This window comes from Mesoplodon densirostris, chromosome 1 (genome assembly GCF_025265405.1).
Source record: "Mesoplodon densirostris isolate mMesDen1 chromosome 1, mMesDen1 primary haplotype, whole genome shotgun sequence".
NCBI classification, from domain to species: Eukaryota; Metazoa; Chordata; class Mammalia; order Artiodactyla; family Ziphiidae; genus Mesoplodon; species Mesoplodon densirostris.
In genome coordinates, this window is record NC_082661.1 from 225,190,304 (window position 1) to 225,216,082 (window position 25,779).

The following is a 25,779-nucleotide window of genomic DNA, read 5'->3' on the forward strand; positions in this document are numbered from 1 at the left end:
TTTAGTCCTCTTTCTGGCACTCACTGACTGTGTGACTTTGGCCAAGTCACTTAAATATTCTGGACCTTAGTTTCTTTTAGTAGTAACCTTAGGTATGTAAAGTCATGTCATTTCCAGCTTTACCAGTTCATCATTGTCATCCGCACAGAACAGAACTGGGAGGCAAAGGTCCTTTGAGACCTGAATTATCGAAACACAGTAAATCAATGGCTAATGACCTCACTGAATACTTGCCCTCTATCCCCTGAGGACAGCACAGCATCAATCAGGGACCATTTTGGTTCTCGCTCTTTAGCAGACAGAAGCATCTCCACTTACAGACCCTTCCTGGATGGCAGACACGTGGCCTACTCCTATCCCCTCCCTTTCTCTTTTCCTGTGAAGTTCAAGTTTGTTTTAAATTCCATTACTTCTTTTGTTCCAACATCACTTCAGCAAGATGTGCAAAAGAAATCAAAGGGCCATGGGCCACGTACATGCAAATAATAGGAAAAGGTATTCTCAGGGAGAGGTAACTCTTTCAAGAAAGCTTTGTTCAATGTCATTACCAGACCTTACATGAAACAACACAAAACAGGTCTAGTTTCTTTGGGTTAGCCTCAAAGGCAATATTGTTTATGAAAAACAAAAAAGAACCTGATTTAGTTTATCTGATCTGCTCATATTTGAAAGAGCTGCCATCTACTAGGAGTCCTGTGGTTTTCAGAATGCAGACCCAGTCCTTGTGTCTGAGGTGGGATGTCCTAGGAGACAGTGAGACAATGTCCCAGAGCATCACCAGAAGGCAGGCTCACAGCCCACAGGCACGGCCATGGCAGGAATGCTGCTGGCTGGCTTTGTCCTGTAGGGTTTCTTTTTCTTTTTTAAATTTATTTATTTGTTTTTATTTTGGGCTGCGTTGGGTCTCTGTTGCTGCGCATGGGCTTTCTCTAGTTGCGGTGAGCGGGGGCTACTCTTCGTTGTGGTGCACGGGCTTTAGGTGCGTGGGCTTCAGTAGTTGTGGCAGTGGGCTCAGCGGTTGTGGCTCATGGGCTCTAGAGCACAGGCTCAGTAGCTGCGGTGCACAGGCTTAGTTGCTCCGCAGCATGTGGGATCTTCCTGGACCAGGGCTCGAACCCATGTCCCCTGCATTGGCAGGCAGATTCTTAACCACTGTGCCATGAGGAAGTCCCTGTCCTGTAGGGTTTCTATAAGTAGGATAAGAATTAGTGAACAGCAGCCAAAGTGACACCTGGGAAATGGGGGACACAGGGATTCTTAACCTCCTGGTGGGGAGCAGAGGGCTGCCCAGGGTGCACACTGGTGTTTAGGATCAAGAGTCAGTCTCGGATCTGGCTCCCCACCTCAAGGTTCAAGAAGGGGTCCCCAGACGAGAGGTCATTCGTTGGTGGAATGAGGAATAACCTTTAGCATCCTCTCTGAAGCACCATGAGGTGGAGAATCTTAAATCAGATACTAGAAAGGGCTTAGCAATCAATCCTTACTTCTAAAGCCAAAAAGGGCCAATCTTCAAACAGTAGAATGGTGGGGAGTTGCTCATGTTTCCTGCTGTGACTGAAGTGGGGCTGGCGGCCCTCTTGGTGGGCCAGGTCTCCTCAGTACCTCAATTCTGTGAAGGAAGCTTTGTCCGCTGGCAATCACTCAACCTTGAAATCAAAAACCTGGTTGTGTGCCCTTGAAAAAAAAATCACTTAACATTTCTCTCTCTCAAATTCATTATGTCTCGTGTCCTTTTAAATTCTAAAAACTATGATTGGGAGTTTGGTGTTGACATGTACACACTGCTATATTTAAAATGGATAACCAACAAGGAACTACTGTATAGCACAGGGAACTCAGCTCAATATTCTGTAATAGCCTAAGTGGGAAAAGAACTTGAAAAAGAATAGACACATGTATATGTATAACTGAATCACTTTGTTGTATACCTGAAACTTACACAACACTGTTAATCAACTAGACTCCAATATACAATAAAAATTAAAAATAACTATGCTTCTCCCATCAGGCACTCAGCATCCTCAAATAGATGAGTAGAATGGCCACACATCTACTGCCTCCAAATCCTTACAGCTGTAGTTTCCCATCTGCAGCCCTTCTGAGAACTGGGGTTCTCAGGGCTGACCTGAGAGGTGTCTGGGTGATGCGGGGAAGAGGTCCACCCTGGTGATATCCGTGGGCTATTTCCTTAAAGTACTGATCCAGGGCCATCATGAGACTTGTGAGGAGAGACAGAGAGACATGGCCTAGCCCTTAAAAGCCACCTTGGCATGTGTTAAATGGCCAGGAGAATGTTCTTCCTAATCATCATAGGACTTTTCCATCCCTGAAAAGTGGGTTGTGGCCTGCAGCTTCTCTTCCCATACCGCCTTCGTGCTTTTACTCGTGTGTCCTTGCACACTTCACAGGTGTGAGTGTGATAGAAAAGGTTTCTTGTGTCTGAGCACGATTTCCTCTCGCCTTGCTCTGCCTGGCTGGCTGGACCACTGTTCCTATCTCTAGGATTCAGATCCGGTTCTTGACTCCAAAACCTCCTAAGCTCTTCCTGCACTGGACTGTTCTCCTGCCTCATGACCCTGCCCTGCCCAAGTCTCTGATTCCACTTTGCTCCAAAACAGGCGTTAGATACAAACACTCTACTCGCCTTTAAGTGGTCCCAGCTCCTGACACTTCAGTCTTGACAGTATTCTAGATCCTCACCTAGCTGCCTGGGAGGGTCCCATTTGTGTTTGGGTCTATGTTTGATTATGTAACAGAGAACTCTGGGCCTGGTCGGAGCTGAGACCCGGATGGTTGGAATGTGACGTTATGAAAAGCAGCTCCCCAAACGGTTCCATGTGTGCTCTGGGCCAACCTGTATCCTAACCCTCGCAGGATGCTTCCACGGGCTCTTCCAGGCCCCAGGGCTTGTTTGGGAATGGGGGACAGGAGTCCAGCTACCTCCTTGAACTCCATGGAGAGGGAACTTGAAACAGTCAGGCACTGGACTCAGGCATCCACAGGCTGGCTGACAGCAGGGTCCTCAAAGCAGCCTGGCCCTGGAGAAAAGACGACAGGGCTCCAAGAAAGACAAGCATCGCGACTGAAGGTCATGGCAGAGCAGTGACCCTGAGCCGAGGGGCGGTGCATCCAGAGGGAGCGTGAAGTTGTGCCTGGTCTCTGCAAATCAGTATCTTTGCTGCACCTCCCTCAGAGGGCCTGCAGGCAGGGGAAGGTTCAAGACGAGGAGGGAATGGTTTCAAATAGTGACAAGAATTGGGAAGAAAATAAAACAAATGCATAAAATCATATGATGGAAGGAGAGAGACCGGGGCGCAAGTGTACACCAGGCTGTCTTCAGGCCTTTTCTCTGGATGCCCACTTTCAGGGGGCGCTCACCCTGTCCTGACCATTTAAATGGTATCTCTATACCGATGACTCTTATATGTCCACCTCCAGCTCTTCTCCCCTAACCTCTCGGCTTGTATAAGAAATACCTACCTGGCATCTCTAGCTAATAGGCTTCTTTTTCCCCCCGATGTTTATTTAGTATCTGTTTCTTTGTTTTTTAAATTGAAGTATAGGGCTTCCCTGGTGGCGCAGTGGTTGAGAGTCTGCCTGCCGATGCAGGGGACACAGGTTCATGCCCCGGTCTGGGAAGATCCCACATGCTACGGAGCGGCTGGGCCTGTGAGCCATGGCCGCTGAGCCTGCGCGTCCGGAGCCTGTGCTCCGCAACGGGAGAGGCCACAACAGTGAGAGGCCCACGTACCGCAAAAAAAAAAAAAAGTAAAATTGAAGTATAGTTGATTTGCACTGTTGTGTTGGCTTCTAAAATTTCACATCTCCATACCCAAATTCCAGATTCCCCAGCCCCTCAGGATCTCTTCTGTTTTTCCTATTGCAGTTGATGCTGTAAGAACGGACCTAATTGCACCCCTGACTCTTCTCCTTCCCTCACACATATGATAACCATGTGATTATTATCTAAATCGGAACACTTGGGAGAGTAAAATGGGGGTTATTAATAATGAGGCTGGCACAACAGGTATAAACTAGGAAATGTGTTTTATATTCTACACCTAATCCACAGGACTTTGAACTATTGCCCTAATCTGACGCCCATCTGGCTTCTCCACGTTGCTGCCTCTAATCCAAACTCATCACCTGTCATCTTGACTTCCGTACAGCCCTCCACGTGGGCTCATATCTGTTTTTATGTGTATGCCTGTTGATACCACTACAATATATGCTATGTGAAGGCAGAGTCCTTGTGTATTATAGACACAGAAACGTCTGGAAGCATAGAAAGGGAAGTGCTTAGACTTGTTGCCTCTTGGGAGACCTAGAGGGAGGGAAATTGACAAAGAGAGTCTGAGGTGGGGAGAATGCTTACTTGTAAATGGATGCTCTTTTATTTTGCCTGTTTTTTTACAGTGTGCCTACACTGTTATTGTTAATCAAAACACACTGCTTCATGGGAAGTTTTTCTCCAAGAATGCCAGGTTCTTTCTCTGTAGTCTATTGATATGCCCTCCTTTTCCCATAACTCTGAACAAAAAAGTTCCATTTTCTTTCAAACTGTGTCACCTGGGACCTAAAGCCCATATCTAGACTTAACTTCATGTGAGTTATAAAAAAATGGGCTATTTAAATTTGGGGAGGGGAATACTATTTTCTAAGAATTGCTTTATCTTTAAAAAGACAATCCAGGTTGCAGTTTTTTTTTAGCACGAGTCACCCATTTTCCTTGCCTGGCCCTGCAATTACCCTTTCTCTGCTTCAAAAAATAAAATAAAATAAAATAAGAACGATCCAGTTAACAACTCTCAGATAACCAGTCACACATATTTTCTCATTGGATCCTTGCATCAAGCCTGTGAGGATGACCCGTGGTCATTCCCACTTTATTTTTTTTATTATTTATTTATTTATTTTGGCTGCACTGTGCAGCATGCGGGACCTTTGTTCCCCGACCAGGGATCAAACCCATACCCCCTGCATTGGGAGCACACAGTCTTAACCACTGGACCACCAGGGAAGTCCCCATTCCCACTTTATATGTGAGGAAATCTAGGCACAGAAAGGTGAAGATCCACATAAGATCATACCACTAGAAACTGCCAGAGTAAAGATTTGAATTCAGACCTGACTCCAAAGCTGTGTGTTTAACTATTACCTTGCACTGGCACTATCTTGGTATAGTTGCTTTAGGAAACATGGCACTCCAGCCAAATCTCTTTCTCCACTTTAAATTGTGGTCCTTATTCTCCATGTCATCATCTACCTCGCTGTGAGGTTACTAACATAAAGAACATCTAGCAAATCTTACTCTGTGAGAAACTGCATTGAAATGATCTGAAAAGGCTAATGATTGTGTAAGATGACGGTGACTTTCCTCTAAGTGTGATCTCCACCAAGCCAAGCAGAGACTGAGGTACGCTTCTGGCTAATTCAAGTTCAGTCTTGAACTTGAATCACACCTGAAAGGTTAGATACTTCACCAATGTAACATTAATGCCTTTGATATTCCATTTCAGACTGTGAGCCTACATCTAACCCAAGAGTTACTCTTTCTGAAGGGCCAATAGCGCTTCAATAAAAATAAATGACTTCAGTTCACCTGATGGTTAGTACAGCTATAGCTTATACAGCTGTAACTTTCTGCTGAATGGAACGAAGCACTGTCCATCAAAAGAAAAATATTTTTCTAAGGGAAATTACATATTCTTATTCCACTCATAAAAGGGCTAAAGTATGGTGTCTATTTTGATCAAGAAACAGTGCTAACTTTCAGCATGATCCAAATTCACTGAGTAACCTGAAGGTAACATCCTGTAATTCAAGGAAGGGAACAGAGTAAACACTTAAACCCCATCCACTTCTAATTTGCTTTTCACATACATCACAGAGTATGCATAGGCCAAGACAGAAATGCAATCTCTATTTACCTGCACAAAGTGAACTAGCAATTGAAATAGTTACTCAACCAAGTCAAACCTAAAATTTCATCCTTACCTCAATTTTCCAGTGATTGCTTGGATTACATGTCTTACATGTGTGTCTGTATCTCATGCATACATAGACACATATACGATGATATTTTACTGAATATATATATATATATATATATATATATGGGGTTAAAAGTCTGAAAGGTAATGTACTCAATTGTTAACAATTCAGTAAGGTGATGGGTGATTTCGTCTTCTCTTTTAGTATTTTTCTATGATTGCCAAAATTTATTAGAATAAACATGCATGATTTTGAGAGTCAGAAAAAAGCAATAAAAATGTTAAAAAAATTGTTCCAGAAGCTATAGAAAATTTAAACAGACAAATTTCCATAAAATAAATAGAAAGTCCAAGAGCTGTCCTCCTAAAACATCTTAGAATTTATTGGCTTACAAAAAGTTCTCTAATACTTCAAGGATCAGCGAATTCCAGGGCTGTTTAAAATGCTCTAGAACTGGGCTGTCCGATGGGGCTTTCTATGATGATGAAAGTGTCCTATCTATGCTGTATCTATTCTAGTAGCCTCTAGAAATGTAGCTAGTATGACTGAGGAGCAGAATTTTACATTTTATTTTATTACAATTAACTTAAATTTAAATAGTCACGCATGGCTAGTGACTACCATGTTGGACACTGCAACTCTGGACTATAGAAAATGGAGGAAAATTTGCAAATTCTTCTTATAAAAACCAGTATAGCCCTTACCTAAACATGATAAAAATGTAAACTATGGACAAATTTCACATGTGAATATCAAGGTAAAAAATAAATAATGTACCACATAAGATATGATCAAAACAATCTAGCACACATTAGAGGATTAGCATGTACTAGAAATTCAGGATGGTTCAATATTAGGAAATCCATTAATTTAAACCACTCCTATTAATAGATCAAAAGAGAAAACCCAGACTCCAGCTCTTGAAAAGGCATTTGTTAAAATTAAAAGTACATTCTTTTTTTTTTTTTTTTTTTGTGGTACGCGGGCCTCTCACTGTTGTGGCCTCTCCCATTGCGGAGCACAGGCTCCGGACGCGCAGGCTCAGCGGCCATGGCTCACGGGCCCAGCCACTCCGTAGCATGTGGGATCTTCCTGGACCGGGGCACGAACCTGTGTCCCCTGCATCGGCAGGCGGACTCTCAACCACTGCGCCACCAGGGAAGCCCAAAAGTACATTCTTGATGAAAACTCTGAAGAAAACAGGACTATGTTGCCATTTATACAACATGTTAAATATATATCTTAACCTAGAAGACTGCATGGGGAAATAATAAAATTGAGAAATGATAAAAACGATCCATGAAACTCAGAATGTTCCCATTAAATACTGAATGAAGAGTAATATGTTTACTATTACTTTAGTTGATTCTGGAGGCACAAGTCAGTGAAGTTAGATAATAGAGAAAAAAGGAGTTTTAAAATTTCAAAGAAGTAAATTATCATTGATTGCATATTATTAGTATAATCCTGATAAACTGACACAAACAATCACAAGTACTACAATGTAGTGGTTAAGAGCATACATTCTGAAGCCTTGCTGTTGGTTCAGTTGCTGTCTCTATTAGTAACTAGCTGTGTGACCTTGGACAACTTATTTAACCTCTGTTTCCTTCTCTGTAAAATGAAGAAAACAGAATTATCTGCTATAAGGCTATTAAGTAGGTTAAGTATGTAAATATATAGAGAGCTCTTACAACATGCCTGTATTTAATATATACTATATAATATCACTATTATTAAGGTAATAATAATAATTTAAAATGATAATAAATTACAAAATACATAAATTACTAAATTATAATAATGTACAAAATAAACATAAAAAATCAAAAGACTTCCCATATGAAAAAGGGGATTTCATTTATAATTGCAACACAATGACCTAGGAATAGACATAAGAAGAATGTGCAAGATTAAATGAGGCTATTTTGAATGCTGTTAGGGAATAAAAAGAATAGTTGAATAAAGGGAAAACATATACTACATTTTGATAGGCAGATTCAACATCAGTAGGTTATAAACTCCTTCTAAATTATTCTATACATTAAAAACCTAGCTAAGGGCCTCCCTGGTGGCGCAAGTGGTTGAGAGTCCGCCTGTCGATGCAGGGGATACGGGTTCGTGCCCCGGTCTGGGAGGATCCCATATGCCGCGGAGCGGCTGGGCCCGTGAGCCATGGCCGCTGAGCCTGCGCGTCCGGAGCCTGCGCGTCCGGAGCCTGTGCTCCGCAACGGGGGAGGCCACAACAGTGAGAGGCCCGCATACCGCAAAAAAAAAAAAAAAAAAAAAAAAACCTAGCTAAAAGTGATTCTAAAATCATATAAAGATAAACATGAAAAAAGTGAAAGAGCAATGAAAGAAGATTAGCATGAACAGATATGAGACATTATGGTGTTAAAACATTCAAAATAGTATGATATTGGAATGTGAATAGACCGATTAAAGCTACATTTTATAGAGCATAGAAATAGAACCGAATACATATGGGGCTTTAATATATGCTAGATGGGGGAGGGTTCTGCATACGAGAAGGAAAAGTTAATTATTCAATAAATACCAGTTGCAAAAACTGGTAGGCAATCTGAAACAAAACTAATGTTGGCTCTGTACTTAATTCCTTACACTGAAATAAGTTCTCTGTAGATTAAAATTTTAATCATAAAAGTGAAATAAAAAAAGCAGTGGATGAAACCATGAGATACTGTTTTTCTATAGTCTTGGGCTATAGAAGATCTTATTATATAAAACTCAGGAGCTATAAAAAATTGATAAATTCAGTTATGTAATACCCCCAAATTTCTGCATGGTAAAAAGCTCCAAAGATACATCAAAGACAATGACAACTTGGGAGGAAAAGAATGGAATCTGTAGGATTCCCCCAAAAAGGGTTAACTGCTCTGACCAGTAAAGAGCTTATACACATCAGTATGATGTGACCAACAGCTCATTTGAAAAGTGGTCTAATAATGTAAGCAGGTACCTCATAGAAAAAAAAAATCACCTTTTTCTATTTTATGTTATTTGTGATAAGAAAAATGTGATACCATTTTTAACTTATTAAATTGCATACAACAAAAAAGCTGTAACATTCATTTGGTGAGGATATGCGTAAGTAGTGTTTGTTATTAGTATATTGTTGTATATGTTAGTATAAGCAGTATTAAATTAATACACTACTGCACAAATGTTGTTTATATTAGTATATTGTTGGTTAATATATAAATTGGTTCAACCTTTCTGGCAGACAATTTGGCAGTATCCATTATAGCTTAAAGTACACATACTATTGCCCTAGCTCTAAAACTTCCAGAATTTACCATACAGATATACTCACAAATGTGCTGTGTCATGTGTACATGTTTGTGTGTGTGTGTGTGTTTTGTCTTGTTTTTTGGTAAGAGAAAACATGTCCATTAATAGGAGCTGGTTAAATAAATGTGGCATATGCAGAAAATAAAGCATTATATAGCATACCTCATTTTATGGCCCTTCACAGATACTGTGTATTTTACAAATTGAAGGTTTGTGGCAACCCTGCATTGAGCAAATCGATTGGCACCATTTTTTCTGGCAGCATTTACTCTTTGTGTCTCTGTGTCACATTTTGGTAATTCTCACAATACTTCAAACTTTTTCATTATTACTATATTTGTCATGGTGACCTGTGATCAGTGATCTCTGATGTTACTATTGCAACAAGATTATGATGAGTTGAAGGTTCAGATGATGGTTAACATTTTTTAGCAATATTTTAAAATTAAAGTACATACATTGTTTTTTTTAGACATAATGTTATTGCACATTTAATAGACTATAGTATAGGGTAAGCATAACTTTTATGTGCACTGGGAAACCAAAAAATTCCTGTTGACTCGCTTTATTGAGATATTTGCTTTATTGCAGTGGTCTGGAATGAAACCCGCAATATCTCCAAGGTCTGCCTGTACAGTTATTAGAAATGAGAAGGCAGCTTGGATTGAGTGTTGATAAGAATTAATCTCCAAGATGAAGTGAGAAATACTGGTACAGAGTTAAGTGTGCTATCATTTGTTTAAAAACACATACACACACACACACACACGTTTGTAAGCATATAAAATATCCCTGGAAGGGAAGATATTCCAAGGAGAAGAACTGCTTAATTGAGGAGCAAACATGGGAAAGCAATTACTTTTCACCATATACCATTTTGTACCTTTTTCATTTTATACTATGTGTTGGCACTGTCTGTTCCAAAATTAATTGTTTTCTAAAATACCTTTTATTTTTTGTCTCCTTCTGTTCACAAGGAGGACATCGTGGCTCCACATTATGTTGATACAATTAGCATAATCTCAGCTCCCTTCTTCTTTCTCCCTTTATTTTGTGCCTAAATAAGTAAATAATTGTCCCCCAAATGAGCAAGAGGAACGTGGGGCAAAGCACTTCCATGTTACAGAACAATGTTAGCAAAACATCAAAATATGTGTACTTGGAAAAGATCTGAAAAACTATATAGTAAATGTTAACAGTGTTTAATCCTGAGTGGGGGCATCATAGGTAATTTTGGTTTGGGTCTTGGTATTTTCTGTGATTTCCAAAGTTTACACAATAATATGTCTTATTCTGGTAATAATTTTTAAGTTTTTTTCTTTTTTTAAACTTTCTGCTACTCACCTGGTTCCTGTCCCTGGCATTTGCATATCGAAACCTCTGGATATAATAGAAGACCAGCCAGGCGAGGGAAATGATCATCAGAACGATGAAGGAGATGGAGACAAACACAACCGAGGTGCGGCTCACGTATTTCTGCAAGTTCCGGGTTCCAATGGTGATGTACATCGTCACGGTGATGTTTCTCTCCAGCAGGCTTACTATCTCCTTCCCTTTGGGCTCAGGAATCATTATTGCCACGATGTCTTCTACACCTGTTGTGAGAGGGACAACAGGGTAAGGGGACGAGAGAAAGAGAAAATCATAGTGAAATGTCTGGACAAAGGAACAGGCACCAAATAATGACACTTCTTTCAGTGATTCTATGCCAGATCAAATAGCCAGGTCTAATTCTCAGATCTAATAGCCAGAAATGGAGTTGAAATTTTTCTTTCTTCAGCTAACTTGGGATGCTGCTATCTTGTATATGAGAAAAGAACCTAAAACAAACTCGTGATTTTGGTACCAGCGAGGTCATGATGGTGCTACTTCCTAGCTCCCTAAGGTGGTGTGACCCTGGTCTAGTAAAGGGTAGACCCTTCCCAACCAGCCTAGGTTACAGTTCTATGTTGCATTTCACAGATCCCCCCCGAGGAGGGGAAAAGGCACTTTGTACCCCATGACAAAGGATAAAATGCCCAGTTTTATGTCATCTGTCTGTGAGTTCTCTCTTTCCCATGGACACTAGGGGTACTCAATTACAGATTTCTACTCATCATTCCCAAGGCAGTTTTCTCCTACAGTGAGTACCGAAAGCAACTCCAAAGTGTATTAAAATATAGTTGATTTACAACATTATATTAGTTTCAGGCATATAGCATAGTGATTCAGCATTTTTATAGATTATTCTCTATTATGAGTTATTACAAGATAATGACTATAATTCCCTGTGCTATACTATATGTCCTGTTGCTCATCTATTTTATACATAGTAAGTAGTTTGTATTGGTTAATCCCATACCCCTAATTTGTCTCTGCCGCCTTCTGTCTCCCCTTCGGTAACCACAAGTTTGTTTTCTATATCTGTGAGTCTGTTTATGCCAAAGGACTCTTCTTAACAAGCTCTATTATGACCTGCCAACATAAAATAATGGTCTCAGAATTATCTTCTGCTTATTTTACCTAATTCAATATAAACAGTTTGTGTATTCTCACGCCAAGCACAGGAAGGATAGAGGCTGTATGGATCATTCCAGGATGGTTTTACCTCCACTAATACTCTCACTGCAAAGTGTCTTACTGGACACTTTGAAGCAGAAGTGGTACCTTTCTTCAGTCTGAGTTATCTGGGTCATTGTCCCTGTTCTTCATGACACTCTGAGGCACAGCCTCTTGGTGAGCAGTTCAGGGGCCTCTGTAAGGGGTCTTTAGTAAGGATTTGATATCAGCTCCACATGAGCCTACTCGACATGCCACTGTGGCTGATGCACAGATTAGAACATCGATCTCACTAGGACAGTTCTCAGGGATCACCCCAATTCAAACCCATGCCTGCAACGTTCTTTATGGGCCCCACTTCGACGTGGAAATATCCTATTACTTGGGGTTACTACAAATTAAAGTGCAAATTTACAATTAGGGTATAGATTCTGGACAAAAGTAAACACCACTTCAGCTGCTTAAAGCTGGCCTTATTCACGTGCTGAGGTCAGTCAGCGAGATGGAATGACCAGATTATATTTGTTCAGGGTGTTGCAAGTCTCTTAGAAGTTATTTAGGGCTTTCACTTGACCTTGATTTCTAGGCAGTTTTTCCATCCTAAGTTCTTTGATGGTATTTCACTTAGGCTGAATGAATACTTTTAAAAGCTAACTAGATACAATGGTGTCTGTGTATGAGACATCAATTATATGATTTTTTAAATTCCTAAAACCTTTGTGCTGGCTCAACTGTAAAATCACAAAACTACACAGTGTTCAGATTAGGCTGTTATTTCTGGGAATTACTGAAACTGATGACTTAGATTTCAACTTTGCAGAATTTACTGACAATTCTGATGCTTGTTCTCTCATCATGTTTACTTCAGCTAATGGTTGCATGTGGTCTGAGGTTTAGTGAGGAATTAAAGCTGTTGGAAGGCTTTGTCTTTACAGAAATATGATCCTCTTTGCATACTGGACTAATCTGGCCTGATGAAGCTCATCCCAGTGCTGTAGGCACTTTGTAGATATTTAATCAGTGACAGAATCCTAAGTTTTTGTTTTTGTTTTATTTATGTTTTTTAAGCGTGTCTATTCAAGGCTCCAGAATGAGATTTTTTTTTTTTTTGAGGATGAGATCTTGGGGTTATTTATATAAGACCCTGTATGCTCAGACTTGGAAAAGTTTTATACTTTTTAGTAGTCAGTTTATCAATATATTCCTCTATGGCATCATTTTGATACTCTGTTTAGGAAGCTCTTCTCCACCAAAGATGACAGAAATACTCATCTAAAATTGCTTTTCGAAACCTTAAATGTAGTTTCATTTTTCCATTTAAATCTTGAACAATCTGAATGTGATTCAATAACAACACATTTGTTGAGCTCCTATAATGTGCTGGGCAGAAAGGAGATAGATAGGATGCAATTTATTTTTCCCCTAAATTCTCAGACATATATTGTTGTCTACTTTTGGATTTTTTTTTTTTTTTATTGTAAGATGAGTCTATCTTTCGCTGACCAACACCAGGCTCTTTGGGTTGTGGAGCTGTTAACATATTTACTATTTGGTAGCCTAACCCTTTCTTCACCAATTTCCACCCCTCCTGGCAGAACAATGCTCCTATTATCTCCTTAATTTTATTAAGAGACCATAGAGAGTAACAGTGAAGAACTGGGCTCTGGAACTGGACGGCTTTTTCAAACTTCAGCTCAGCATGTTTAAAATAGGGAACCAGAAATGCAAATCAAAACTACAATGAGGTATCACCTCACACCAGTAGAATGGGCATCATCAGAAAATCTACAAACAACAAATGCTGGAGAGGGTGTGGAGAAAAGGGAACCCTCTTGCCCTGTTGGTGGGAATGTAAATTGATACAGACACTGTGGAGAACAGTCTGGAGGTTCCTTAAAAAACTAAAAATAGAACTACCATATGACCCAGCAATCCCACTACAGGGCATATACCCAGAGAAAACCATAATGCAAAAAGACACATGCACCCCAATGTTCACAGCAGCACTATTTACAATAGCCAGGTCATGGAAGCAACCTAAATGTCCATCGACAGATGAATGGATAAAGAAGATGTGGTACCTATAGACAATGGAATATTACTCAGCCATAAAAAGGAATGAAATTGGGTCATTTGTAGAGACGTGGATGGATCTAGAGACTGTCATACAGAGTGAAGTCAGAAAGAGAAAAACAAATATTGTATATTAATGCATATATGTGGAACCTAGAAAAGTGGTACAGATGAACTGGTTTGCAGGGCAGAAATAGAGACACAGATGTAGGGAACAAATGTATGGACACCAAGGGGGGAAAATGGTGGGGGGTGAGTGGTGGGTGGTGGGGTGGTGGGATGAATTGGGAGATTGGGATTGACATGTATACACTGATGTGTATAAAATGGAAAACTAATAAGAACCTGCTGTATAAAAAAATAAGTAAAATTCTAAAATTCAAAATAAAAAAATAGGCAACCAAATTTTGGATATCCACAAAATTTTAAATTACCCATCACCCATTTTTCAGGACATGAGAAAACATTTTCTCTTCCTATAAAGTATAATTAGCTACTTTAACGCATTTATTTTAAACTTAAGTGCTTAGTTACACTACCTGTGTTGTTCGTCCCACTGTTGTGCTTTCATGATATATGACATCCGCTTGAAAAGACAGTGAAAATGGAAATGGGGCGGTTCTTTTCATCTGGACCTCAACCTTATTCATCTTCAATATTCATAATGAATTTCTAGGGCTGATGATGGTAAAAAATAGATGGGATTCTGGGATATTTCTCCATGCACTTTAGGCTATTACTGTGCATGATAAAAAGAGATGCTGAGGGTATCCATTTATCCCAATAGAAATAGTCATTAGGAATTTAGGTATTTAGGGTGTCCAAAAATGGTACAAAGTGGGCTTGATGAATTATCTGAGCAGTCTGATCAATGCACAAAATCCAGGACCAAAAGCTGCTACAGGATCTAATCTGTTCAAAATAAGACATGTGCACCAATGTGAGTTTTCAGACAATTCCCAGATCTTTGCTTCATTTTGAAGATGCAGCTAGCGTCCCAGAGAAGCCAGCAGATTCTCCCCAGGTAGGTTGTAGTGTAATTGCTCTGAGGGTGTACGTGAGGAGGGGGCGAGGGGAGAAGTGGGGGTGATGGGGGAGAGCGCGCTGAAAGCCCCGCTGAGAGATCTCCTTAGAGTTCAGTGCTGCCTTAAGCATCGGATCTATGACACACAGGAGGCTCTGAGGCTTGGGGAAGAGAAGTTAACAAAAAGCATATTTTGGATGGGTAAAATCTACAAAGAGGTCCTGCTATTTGGGCAATTCTATGTATACTCTGACTCCTAGTCACTGTAATAGAGTGTCTCTTTTTGCAAAATGATGCCAGCCTACCATCTATTTTCCTCCCAAAGGCACTTTCTACTTCTGAGTGGTCGCTGCTGTGTAATTATCGTGTATCCTGGAAAAACTCTTCAGCCCTGCAAGAGAACGTGTGACCAGGACACACAGGACCCTGCTGCCAGTTAAACAGCAGGAGCAGCCTGTAGTTTTAGTGCTTCCTTTTCCCGGGAGAGGGCTCAATTGCCATCATCTAATTTGGTACATAAGTAAGGAATCAAAACAAAAGTTCAAAAAGCCAAAGAATGTTGAATAACCAGGAAATCCTTTACTTATGAATTCAAAACCAGGTTGTTTAAACACTGTGTTAATAGAATGTTTAGAAAACCAGCAAAGGGCTAGATATTTTACAGGGCTGGCGGCCCCATCCTTCCTGTGCATCTTGGAGGGTGATACAATTCCTCCTAAGTTCATGTGAGGAAAAATCCTTTTTCAATTCTCTGCATCCTCTCTCCCCTAATCCTTACTTTAGTTCCATGGATGGCCCTTTAGAATTTAGTCAATACTAAGAGAAACCTGCAGTTTCCATTTGTAGATATTTTTTATTTATACACTTAATATCTACTTTTTTAAAAAAGAGTCAGTTCCTGATTATTATCTATTCTCAAGTGAGACAATGTATGTGAAATGATTTATAAAGCCTGCAAAGTACCATAGAAATGTAAAGTATTATCACTTTCTGCATTCATTTAAAATTTATTTTTAACAAACACAGATGCAAAAATAAAGCACTCACAAATAGATTCTAACAATATAGTAAAAACTCTTCATGACCCAGGGGATTTATCCTAGGAAGGTGAGGGTGATTTAACATTAGAAAATGTGTTCACGATTAGGGGAAGCTCAGTAAAGGATGTACAAGAAGGTTTTGTTTTACAACTTTTCTGTAAGTCTAAAAATATGTCCAAAAAAGTTTAAAACTTATTTATAGGTTTTTTATACTTATTGTTTGGTAATGCTTAAGAGTCTAATTAGAGGTTATTTGGTCTACCTCTCTGGATGCATCTTAACTGAGACAGCCAAGTGAGGAAGTGTATTTAGGAGGAGAGTGCCTTGTGTTTGGGTTATCTTGACTCTGGAGAACCACATGGCAAACTAACCACAGAGGAAGAGAGGCGGGCAGAGAAATCTTCCCCATAGAGGAGACGAGTTGTGTGTTAAATGGGATAGGGCGGGTGGGAGGGAGGGAGATGCAAGAGGGAGGAGATATGGGGGCATATGTATATGTATAACTGATTCACTTCGTTATACAGCAGAAACTAACACACCATTGTAAAGCAATTATACTTCAATAAAGATGTTAAAAAAAAATAGAGTCCAGGGCTTAGAATGCAGAGAGATGGCTGCCTTGGGCTATTCCTGGCAGAGAATCATAAATTCAGATCCTACAGGTGCCAGGCCAGGAATCTAAATATAAGCCCAGTGAAAAGACAATAGGAAATGAGATGATTTGAGAAGAAAATAACACACATCCATCTAAAGGTTGGTTTGTTTGTTTTTTTTAACTGGAAAGCACCTGGAGTTAGTCTTTGGGCCACTCGTTTTCAATCCATGATAGATTCAAGAGTTTAAGAGGGAAGAGCAGAAGGATTAAAAATTTTTTTTTTTTTTAATTTATGGCTGTGTTGGGTCTTCGTTTCTGTGCGAGGGCTTTCTCTAGTTGTGGCGAGCGGGGGCCACTCTTCATCGCGGTGCGCGGGCCTCTCACTGTCGCGGCCTCTCTTGTTGCGGAGCACAAGCTCCAGATGCGCAGGCTCAGTAATTGTGGCTCACGGGCCCAGTTGCTCCACGGCGTGTGGGATCTTCCCAGACCAGGGCTCGAACCCATGTCCCCTGCATTGGCAGGCAGATTCTCAACCACTGCGCCACCAGGGAAGCCTCGAGTAAAAGGATTTTGAGGTGTCTGTCTAGCCCAGCATCAGATGGAAAAGTAGACCAGACTTTATGACAGAAGCCCTATGGAGTAAAGAGCTAATGTTCAATGAACTTTGGAAATAAGACCATAGGCCTAGAATATTTTCAAATACAGTTTTTCTGTGTAAATGAAAGTTTGCACGCAGGGAGAAACGAGGGTAGCAACTATCAGACTGCCGGTGAATGTCTCACCCCAAACCTTAATACAGCACTGTGTGTGCTATATTTTATGCACAAGCACATCTCACAATTCTCTCCATTCTACAGCTTTCCAGGAGTTATTCCTGGACTAACAGGGGAGGGAGCCTCAAAAGTAAATACATTTCAAAATGGTAAAATATTCATTTGAGAAGTGGTTTGAGTACCTAGTGTGAAAACAGGAAGAGTAACAACAGTAAAGAGGTCAAATACATTTTTGACAAGAGAATCAGATATGTACATTGAAAATAAGGGCATTACTGTAAACAAGGTACATTATACATCTGAAAAAAAGATTTAGATAAACATTTAGAACACTGTGTCTTTCCTTCATTACATCAGTCAAACAAATAAAATTTGATATTTAGTATCTACCAAAGATTCCAGGTTTGTTCCAGAGAATGAAACATTAAAATTCCTTTTTGGGGGGAATTAAAAAAATGTGTTAATGCATTTCAGTACATTAACAAATTAAAGGAATACAACATATGATTATCTGGTGTAGCTAGCTGTCCTCCAACATCTGCTCTCTTGCACTTCTATGATATTAGTGTCTCAGATGGGCACAGGCTGTTGAGTGAAAAGCATTAATCATCAGTAGCCTCCCTTGCAGCTAGATATGGCTATGTGATGAATATTTGGCCATTGAGATGTTGAGTGGAGATGACGTTTGCTACTCCAAGGTCTTTTCCATAAAAGGGCTGAGTATGTGCACCCCAGATCCTCTCTCTTTTTCTCTGACTTAACCTGGAGAGAGGTAGTGCAGCCGGCTTCTTAGAGACCTAAGCCATATGTTGGGAATGGTAGCCATTCTGATTCTTATGAAGAGAAATGTATGGAAACTTACTTAATATGATATAAAGTATCTTCCAGAAATAGTACATTAAATGGAAGAAACATTAGAAGTTTTCAATTCAAATCATGAATAAGACAAGGATGAGCCAATATTCAAAGTAGAAGTAATATTTGGTGCAAAGAAACATAGGAATTAAAGTGGTAAATCTTGGAAAGGAAGAGTACAAACTGTCATTATTTGATGGATCACATGACCATCTGAAAAAGCCAAGATAACTCAGCTATTAAAATTAGGAGAATGCTCAGTAAAATATAAGCTTCAAGATCAACATACAAAAATTAGGAGGTTCCTATACACCAGTAATACCTAACGAGAATACGTAATGGAAAAACTGATCTATACATATAGCAGCAGAAGTCATAAAATATCTAAGGATAAACCTAATAAATACTAGCCTTATATGAAGAGAACTATACAATAAAGTTTCTTTGTAAGACATCAAACATTTCTTTTTTTTTTTTTTTTTTTTTTTTTTAGGTGAGGAAGAGGTTTTTTTTTTTTTTTATTAGTTTCTGCTTTATAACAAAGTGAATCAGTCATACATATACATCTGTTCCCACATCCCCTCCCTCATGCATCTCCCTCCCTCCCACCCTCCCCATCCCTCCCCTCCAGGCAGTCACAAAGCACCGAGCTGATCTCCCCTCTGCGGCTGCTTCCCACTATCTATCTACCCTACGTTTGGTAGTGTATATATGTCCATGCCTCTCTTTCGCTTTGTCACAGCTTACCCTTCCCCCTCCCCATATCCTCAAGTCCATTCTCAAGTAGGTCTGTGTCTTTATTCCCGTTTTACCTCTAGGTTCTTCATGACATTTTTTTTCTTATATTCCATATATATGTGTTAGCATACGGTATTTGTCTTTCTCTTTCTGACTTACTTCACTCTGTATGACAGACTCTAGGTCTATCCACCTCATTACAAATAGCTCAGTTTCGTTTCTTTTTATGGCTGAGTAATATTCCATTGTATATATGTGCCACATCTTCTTTATCCATTCATCCGATGATGGACACTTAGGTTGTTTCCAGCTCCGGGCTATTGTGAATAGAGCTGCAATGAACATTTTGGTACATGTCTCTTTTTGAATTATGGTTTTCTCAGGGTATATGCCTAGTAGTGGGATTGCTGGATCATATGGTAGTTCTATTTTTAGTTTTTTAAGGAACCTCCATACTGTTCTCCATAGTGGCTGTACCAATTCACATTCCCACCAGCAGTGCAAGAGTGTTCCCTTTTCTCCACACCCTCTCCAGCATTTATTGTTTCTAGATTTCTTGATGATGGCCATTCTGACTGGTGTGAGATGATATCTCATTGTAGTTTTGATTTGCATTTCTCTAATGATTAATGATGTTGAGCATTCTTTCATGTGTTTGTTGGCAGTCTGTATATCTTCTTTGGAGAAATGCCTATTTAAGTCTTCTGCCCATTTTTGGATTGGGTTGTTTGTTTTTTTGCTATTGAGCTGCATGAGCTGTTTATAAATTTTGGAGATTAATCCTTTGTCAGTTGCTTCATTTGCAAATATTTTCTCCCATTCTGAGGGTGGTCTTTTGGTCTTGTTTATGGTTTCCTTTGCTGTGCAAAAGCTTTGAAGTTTCATTAGGTCCCATGTGTTTATCTTTGTTTTTATTTCCATTTCTCTAGGAGGTGGGTCCAAAAGGATCTTGCTGTGATTTATGTCATAGAGTGTTCTACCTATGTTTTCCTCTAAGAGTTTGATAGTTTCTGGCCTTACATTTAAGTCTTTAATCCATTTTGAGCTTATTTTTGTGTATGGTGTTAGGGAATGATCTAATCTCATACTTTTACATGTCCCTGTCCAGTTTTCCCAGCACCACTTATTGAAGAGGCTGTCCTTTCTCCACTGTACATTCCTGCCTCCTTTATCAAAGATAAGTTGGCCATATGTGCGTGGGTTTATCTCTGGGCTTTCTATCCTGATCCACTGATCTATCTTTCTGTTTTTATGCCAGTACCACACTGTCTTAATTACTGTAGCTTTGTAGTATAGTCTGAAGTCAGGGAGCCTGATTCCTCCAGCTCCTTTTTTCGTTCTCAAGATTGCTTTGGCTATTCGGGGTCTTTTGTTTTTCCAAACAAATTTTGAAATTTTTTGTTCTAGTTCTGTGAAAAATGCCAGTGGTAGTTTGATAGGGATTGCATTGAATCTGTAGATTGCTTTGGGTAGTAGAGTCATTTTCACAATATTGATTCTTCCAATCCAGGAGCATGGTATATCTCTCCATCTGTTTGTATCATCTTTAATTTCTTTCATCAGTGTCTTATAATTTTCTGCATACAGGTCTTTTGTCTCCTTAGGTAGGTTTATTCCTAGATATTTTATTCTTTTTGTTGCAGTGGTAAATGGGAGTGTTTTCTTGATTTCATTTTCAGATTTTTCATCATTAGTGTACAGGAATGCCAGAGATTTCTGTACATTAATTTTGTAACCTGCTACTTTACCAAATTCATTGATTAGCTCTAGTAGTTTTTCGGTAGCATCTTTAGGATTCTCTATGTATAGTATCATGTCATCTGCAAACAATGACAGCTTTACTTCTTCTTTTCCGATTTGGATTCCTTTTATTTCCTTTTCTTCTCTGATTGCTGTGGCTAAAACTTCCAAAACTAGGTTGAATAAGAGTGGTGAGAGTGGGCAGCCTTGTCTTGTTCCTGATCTTAGTGGAAATGGTTTCAGTTTCTCACCATTGAGGACAATGTTGGCTGTGGGTTTGTCATATATGGCCTTTATTATGTTGAGGAAAGATCCCTCTATGCTTACTTTCTGCAGGGTTTTTATCATAAATGGGTGTTGAATTTTGTCGAAAGCTTTCTCTGCATCTATTGAGATGATCATATGGTTTTTCTCCTTCAACTTGTTAATATGGTGTATCACATTGATTGATTTGCGTATATTGAAGAATCCTTGCATTCCTGGAATAAACCCCACTTGATCATGGTGTATGATCCTTTTAATGTGCTGTTGGATTCTGTTTGCTAGTATTTTGTTGAGGATTTTTGCATCTATGTTCATCAGTGATATTGGCCTGTAGTTTTCTTTCTTTGTGACATCCTTGCCTGGTTTTGGTATCAAGGTGATGGTGGCCTCGTAGAATGAGTTTGGGAGTGTTCCTTCCTCTGAAATTGTTTGGAAGAGTTTGAGAAGGATGGGTGTTATCTCTTCTCTAAATGTTTGATAGAATTCGCCTGTGAAGCCATCTGGTCCTGGGCTTTTGTTTGATGGAAGATATTTAATCACAGTTTCAATTTCAGTGCTTGTGATTGATCTATTCATATTTTCTATTTCTTCCTGAGTCAGTCTTGGCAGGTTGTGCATTTCTAAGAATTTGTCCATTTCTTCTGTGTTGTCCATTTTATTGGCATAGAGTTGCTTGTAGTAATCTCTCATGATCTTTTGTATTTCTGCAGTGTCAGTTGTTACTTCTCCTTTCATTTCTAATTCTATTGATTTGAGTCTTCTCCCTTCTTTTCTTGATGAGTCTGGCTAATGGTTTGTCAATTTTGTTTATCTTTTCAAAGAACCAGCTTTTAGTTTGGTTGATCTTTGCTATCGTTTCCTTCATTTCTTTTTCATTTATTTCTGATCTGATCTTTATGATTTCTTTCCTTCTGCTAGCTTTGGGGTTTTTTTTGTTCTTCTTTCTCTAATTGCTTTAGGTGCAGGGTCAGGTTGTTTACTCGAAATGTTTCCTGTTTCTTAAGGTGGGATTGTATTGCTATAAACTTCCCCCTTAGAACTGCTTTTGCTGCATCCCATAGGTTTTGGGTTGTCGTGTCTCCATTGTCATTTGTTTCTAGGTATTTTTTAATTTCTTCTTTGATTTCTTCAGTGATCACTTCGTTATTGAGTAGTGTATTGTTTAGCCTCCATGTGTTTGTATTTTTTACAGATCTTTTCCTGTAATTGATGTCTAGTCTCATAGCATTGTGGTCGGAAAAGATACTTGATACAATTTCAATTTTCTTAAATTTACCAAGGCTTGATTTGTGACCCAAGATATGATCTATCCTGGAGAATGTTCCATGAGCACTTGAGAAAAATGTGTATTCTGTTGTTTTTGGATGAAATGTCCTGTAAATATCAACTAAGTCCATCTTGTTTAATGTATCATTTAAAGCTTGTGTTTCCTTATTTATTTTCATTTTGGACGATCTGTCCATTGGTGAAAGTGGGGTGTTAAAGTCCCCTACTATGATTGTGTTACTGTCGATTTCCCCTTTTATGGCTGTTAGTATTTGCCTTATGTATTGAGGTGCTCCTATGTTGGGTGCATAAATATTTACAATTGTTATATCTTCTTCTTGGATCGATCCCTTGATCATTATGTAGTGTCCTTCTTTGTCTCTTCTAATAGTCTTTATTTTAAAGTCTATTTTGTTTGATATAAGAATTGCTACTCCTGCTTTCTTTTGATTTCCATTTGCATGGAATATCTTTTTCCATCTCCTTACTTTCAATCTGTATGTGTCTTTAGGTCTGAAGTGGGTCTCTTGTAGACAGCATATATATGGGTCTTGTTTTTGTATCCATTCAGCCACTCTGTGTCTTTTGGTGGGAGCAGTTAGTCCATTTACATTTAAGGTAATTATTGATATGTATGTTCCTATTCCCATTTCCTTAATTGCTTTGGGTTCGTTATTGTAGGTATATTCCTTCTGTTGTGTTTCTTGCCTAGAGAAGTTCCTTTAGCATTTGTTGTAAAGCTGGTTTGGTGGTGCTGAACTCTCTCAGCTTTTGCTTGTCTGTAAAGGTTTTAATTTCTCCATCAAATCTGAATGAGATCCTTGCTGGGTAGAGTAATCTTGGCTGCAGGTTTCTCTCCTTCATCACTTTAATTATGTCCTGCCACTCCCTTCTGGCTTGTAGAGTTTCTGCTGAGAGATCAGCTGTTAACCTGATGGGGATTCCCTTGTGTGTTATTTGTTGTTTTTCCCTTGCTGCTTTTAATATGATTTCTTTGTGTTTAATTTTTGACAGTTTGATTAATATGTGTCTTGGTGTATTTCTCCTTGGATTTATTCTGTATGGGACTCTCTGTGCCTCCTGGACTTGATTAACTATTTCCTTTCCCATATTGGGGAAGTTTTCAACTATAATCTCTTCAAATATTTTCTCAGTCCCTTTCTTTTTCTCTTCTTTTTCTGGAACCCCTATAATTCGAATGTTGGTGCGTTTAATGTTGTCCCAGAGGTCTCTGAGACTGTCCTCTGTTCTTTTCATTCTTTTTTCTTTATTTTGCTCTGCATCAGTTATTTCCACTATTTTATCTTCCACCTCACTTATCCGTTCTTCTGCCTCAGTTATTCTGCTATTGATCCCATCTAGAGTATTTTTTATTTCATGTATTGTGTTTTTAATCGATGCTTGATTCATCTTTAGTTCTTCTAGGTCCTTGTTAACTGTTTCTTGCATTTTGTCTATTCTATTTCCAAGATTTTGGATCATCTTTACCATCATTATTCTGAATTCTTTTTCAGGTAGACTGCCTATTACCTCTTCATTTGTTAGGTCTGGTAGGTTTTTATCTTGCTCCTTCACCTGCTGTGTGTTTTTCTGTCTTCTCATTTTGCTTATGTTACTGTGTTTGGGGTCTGCTTTTTGCAGGCTGCAGATTCGTAGTTCCCGTTGTTTTTCGTGTCTGACCCCAGTGGCTAAGGTTGTTTCAGTAGGTTGTGTAGGCTTCCTGGTGGGGGGGACTAATGCCTGTGTTCTGGTGGTTGAGGCTCGATCTTGTCTTTCTGGTGGACAGGTCCACGTCTGGTGGTGTGTTTTGGGGTGCCTATGGCCTTATTATGTTTTTAGGTAGCTTCTCTGCTAATGGGTGGGGTTGTGTTCCTGCCTTGCTAGTTGCTTGGCATAGGGTGACCAGCACTGTAGCTTGCTGGTCGTTGACTGAAGCTGGGTGCTGGTGTTGGGATGGAGATCTCTGGGAGATTTTCGCTGCTTGATATTATGTGGAGCTGGGAGGTCTCTTGTGGACCCGTGTCCTGAAGTTGGCTCTCCCACTTCAGAGGCACAGCACTGGCTCCTGGCTGCAGCACCAAGAGCCTTTCATCCACCCAGCTCAGAATAACGGAGAAAAAGCAGAAAGAAAGAATTAGTAGAAGAAAGAAAGAGAGAGGGAAAGAAAGGAAGAAGGGAAGAAAGGAAGGAAGGAAGAAAGAAAGAAAGGAGGGAGGGAGTGAGGAAGGATGGAAAGAAAGAAGGAAAGAAAGGAGGGAGGGAGGGAGCAATGAAAGCAAAAGGAAGAGTGAATGGAAGAAGGGAGGGAGGAAGGAAAGAAAGAAAGACAGGAGGGAGGGAGGGAGGAAGGAAAGAAAAAGAAAGTGGAAAGAAGAAGGGTGGGAGGGAGGGAGGAAAGAAAAAGAAAGAAGGAAAGGAAGAGCGGAGGGAGGGAGGGAGGAAGGGAAGGTAGGAAAAAAAGAAAGAGCAGGTAAAGTAAAATAGAATAAAGTATGAAATATAGTAGCGTTATTAAAATTAGAAAGTAATTATTGAAAAAAAAAACGGACCGATAGAACCCTGGGACATATGGTGGAAGCAAAGCTATACAGAGAGAATCTTACACAGAAGATTACACATACACATTCACAAAAAGAGAGCAGGGGGAAAAATCAAAAATCTTGCTCTCCAAGCCCACCTCCTCAATTTGGGATAATTCGTTGTAAAAAGAGGAAAAGGGCAAGAAGTCTGAAATCTTGCTCTCTAAGTCCACCTCCTTACTTTGGAATAATTCGTTGTAAAAAGAGGAAAAGGGGGGAAAGTCTTAAATCTTGTCCTCAAAGTCCACTTCCTCAATTTAGGATGATTCGCTGTCCATTCATGCACTCCACAGACGCAGGGCACATCAAATGGACCGTGGAGCTTTAATCCGCTGCCTCCGAGGCTGCACAGAGAGATTTCCCTGACTCTGCTCTCACAGCTCCCGGGTCTCAGCCTTGGACCTGGCCCCGTCTCTGTGCATAGGTCGCTGGAGGGCATCCGTTCTTTGCTCAGACAGGACGGGTTTAACGGAGCCGCTGATTCGGGGGCTCTGGCTCACTCATGCGGAGGGGAGGGAGGGGCGCGCAGTGTGGGGCGGGCCTGCGGCGGCAGAGGCCGGCGTGACGTTGCAGCAGCCCGTGGCGCTCCGTGCGCTTTCCCGGGAAAGCCGTCCCCGGGTCTTGGGACCCCGGCAGTGGCGGGGTGCACAGGTCCCCCGGAAGGTGGGGCGGACAGTGACCCGTGCTCGCACACAGGCCCCGCGGCTGAAACATTTCTGAAGAAGCAGATTTTATTTCAGCCAAAGTGTTATTCAGTATTATGTATTTCGTTTCCAAACATATGTGATTTTTAAAGTTATCCATTTGCAATCATTATTATTTTGGCATTGTTGCATTATGGTCAAAGGAACACAGTCTCTTGATATTGATCCTTAATCATCTAATTTATTTTTGGGGGGTAAATGTTCCATTTGTATTCAGAAACAGTGTATTTGAAAACATTATTTGCTGTGTATACATATCTCATTGATTAAGCTTATTAATTATA

At 39.9% G+C, this 25,779-nt stretch overlaps 1 protein-coding gene across 5 annotated transcripts in view; it reads right to left on the reverse strand.

The window, feature by feature from the left end:
- The window catches only part of RNF150 (ring finger protein 150), a 266,420-nt gene that overhangs the window by 87,647 nt on the left and 152,994 nt on the right, over window positions 1-25,779 (reverse strand). For all 5 annotated transcript variants that reach the window (XM_060115732.1, XM_060115726.1, XM_060115729.1 and 2 more), the window contains exon 2: window positions 10,651-10,901. In XM_060115732.1, the coding sequence (XP_059971715.1) occupies window positions 10,651-10,901 (251 nt within the window). The remainder of the gene's footprint in view (window positions 1-10,650; window positions 10,902-25,779) is intronic.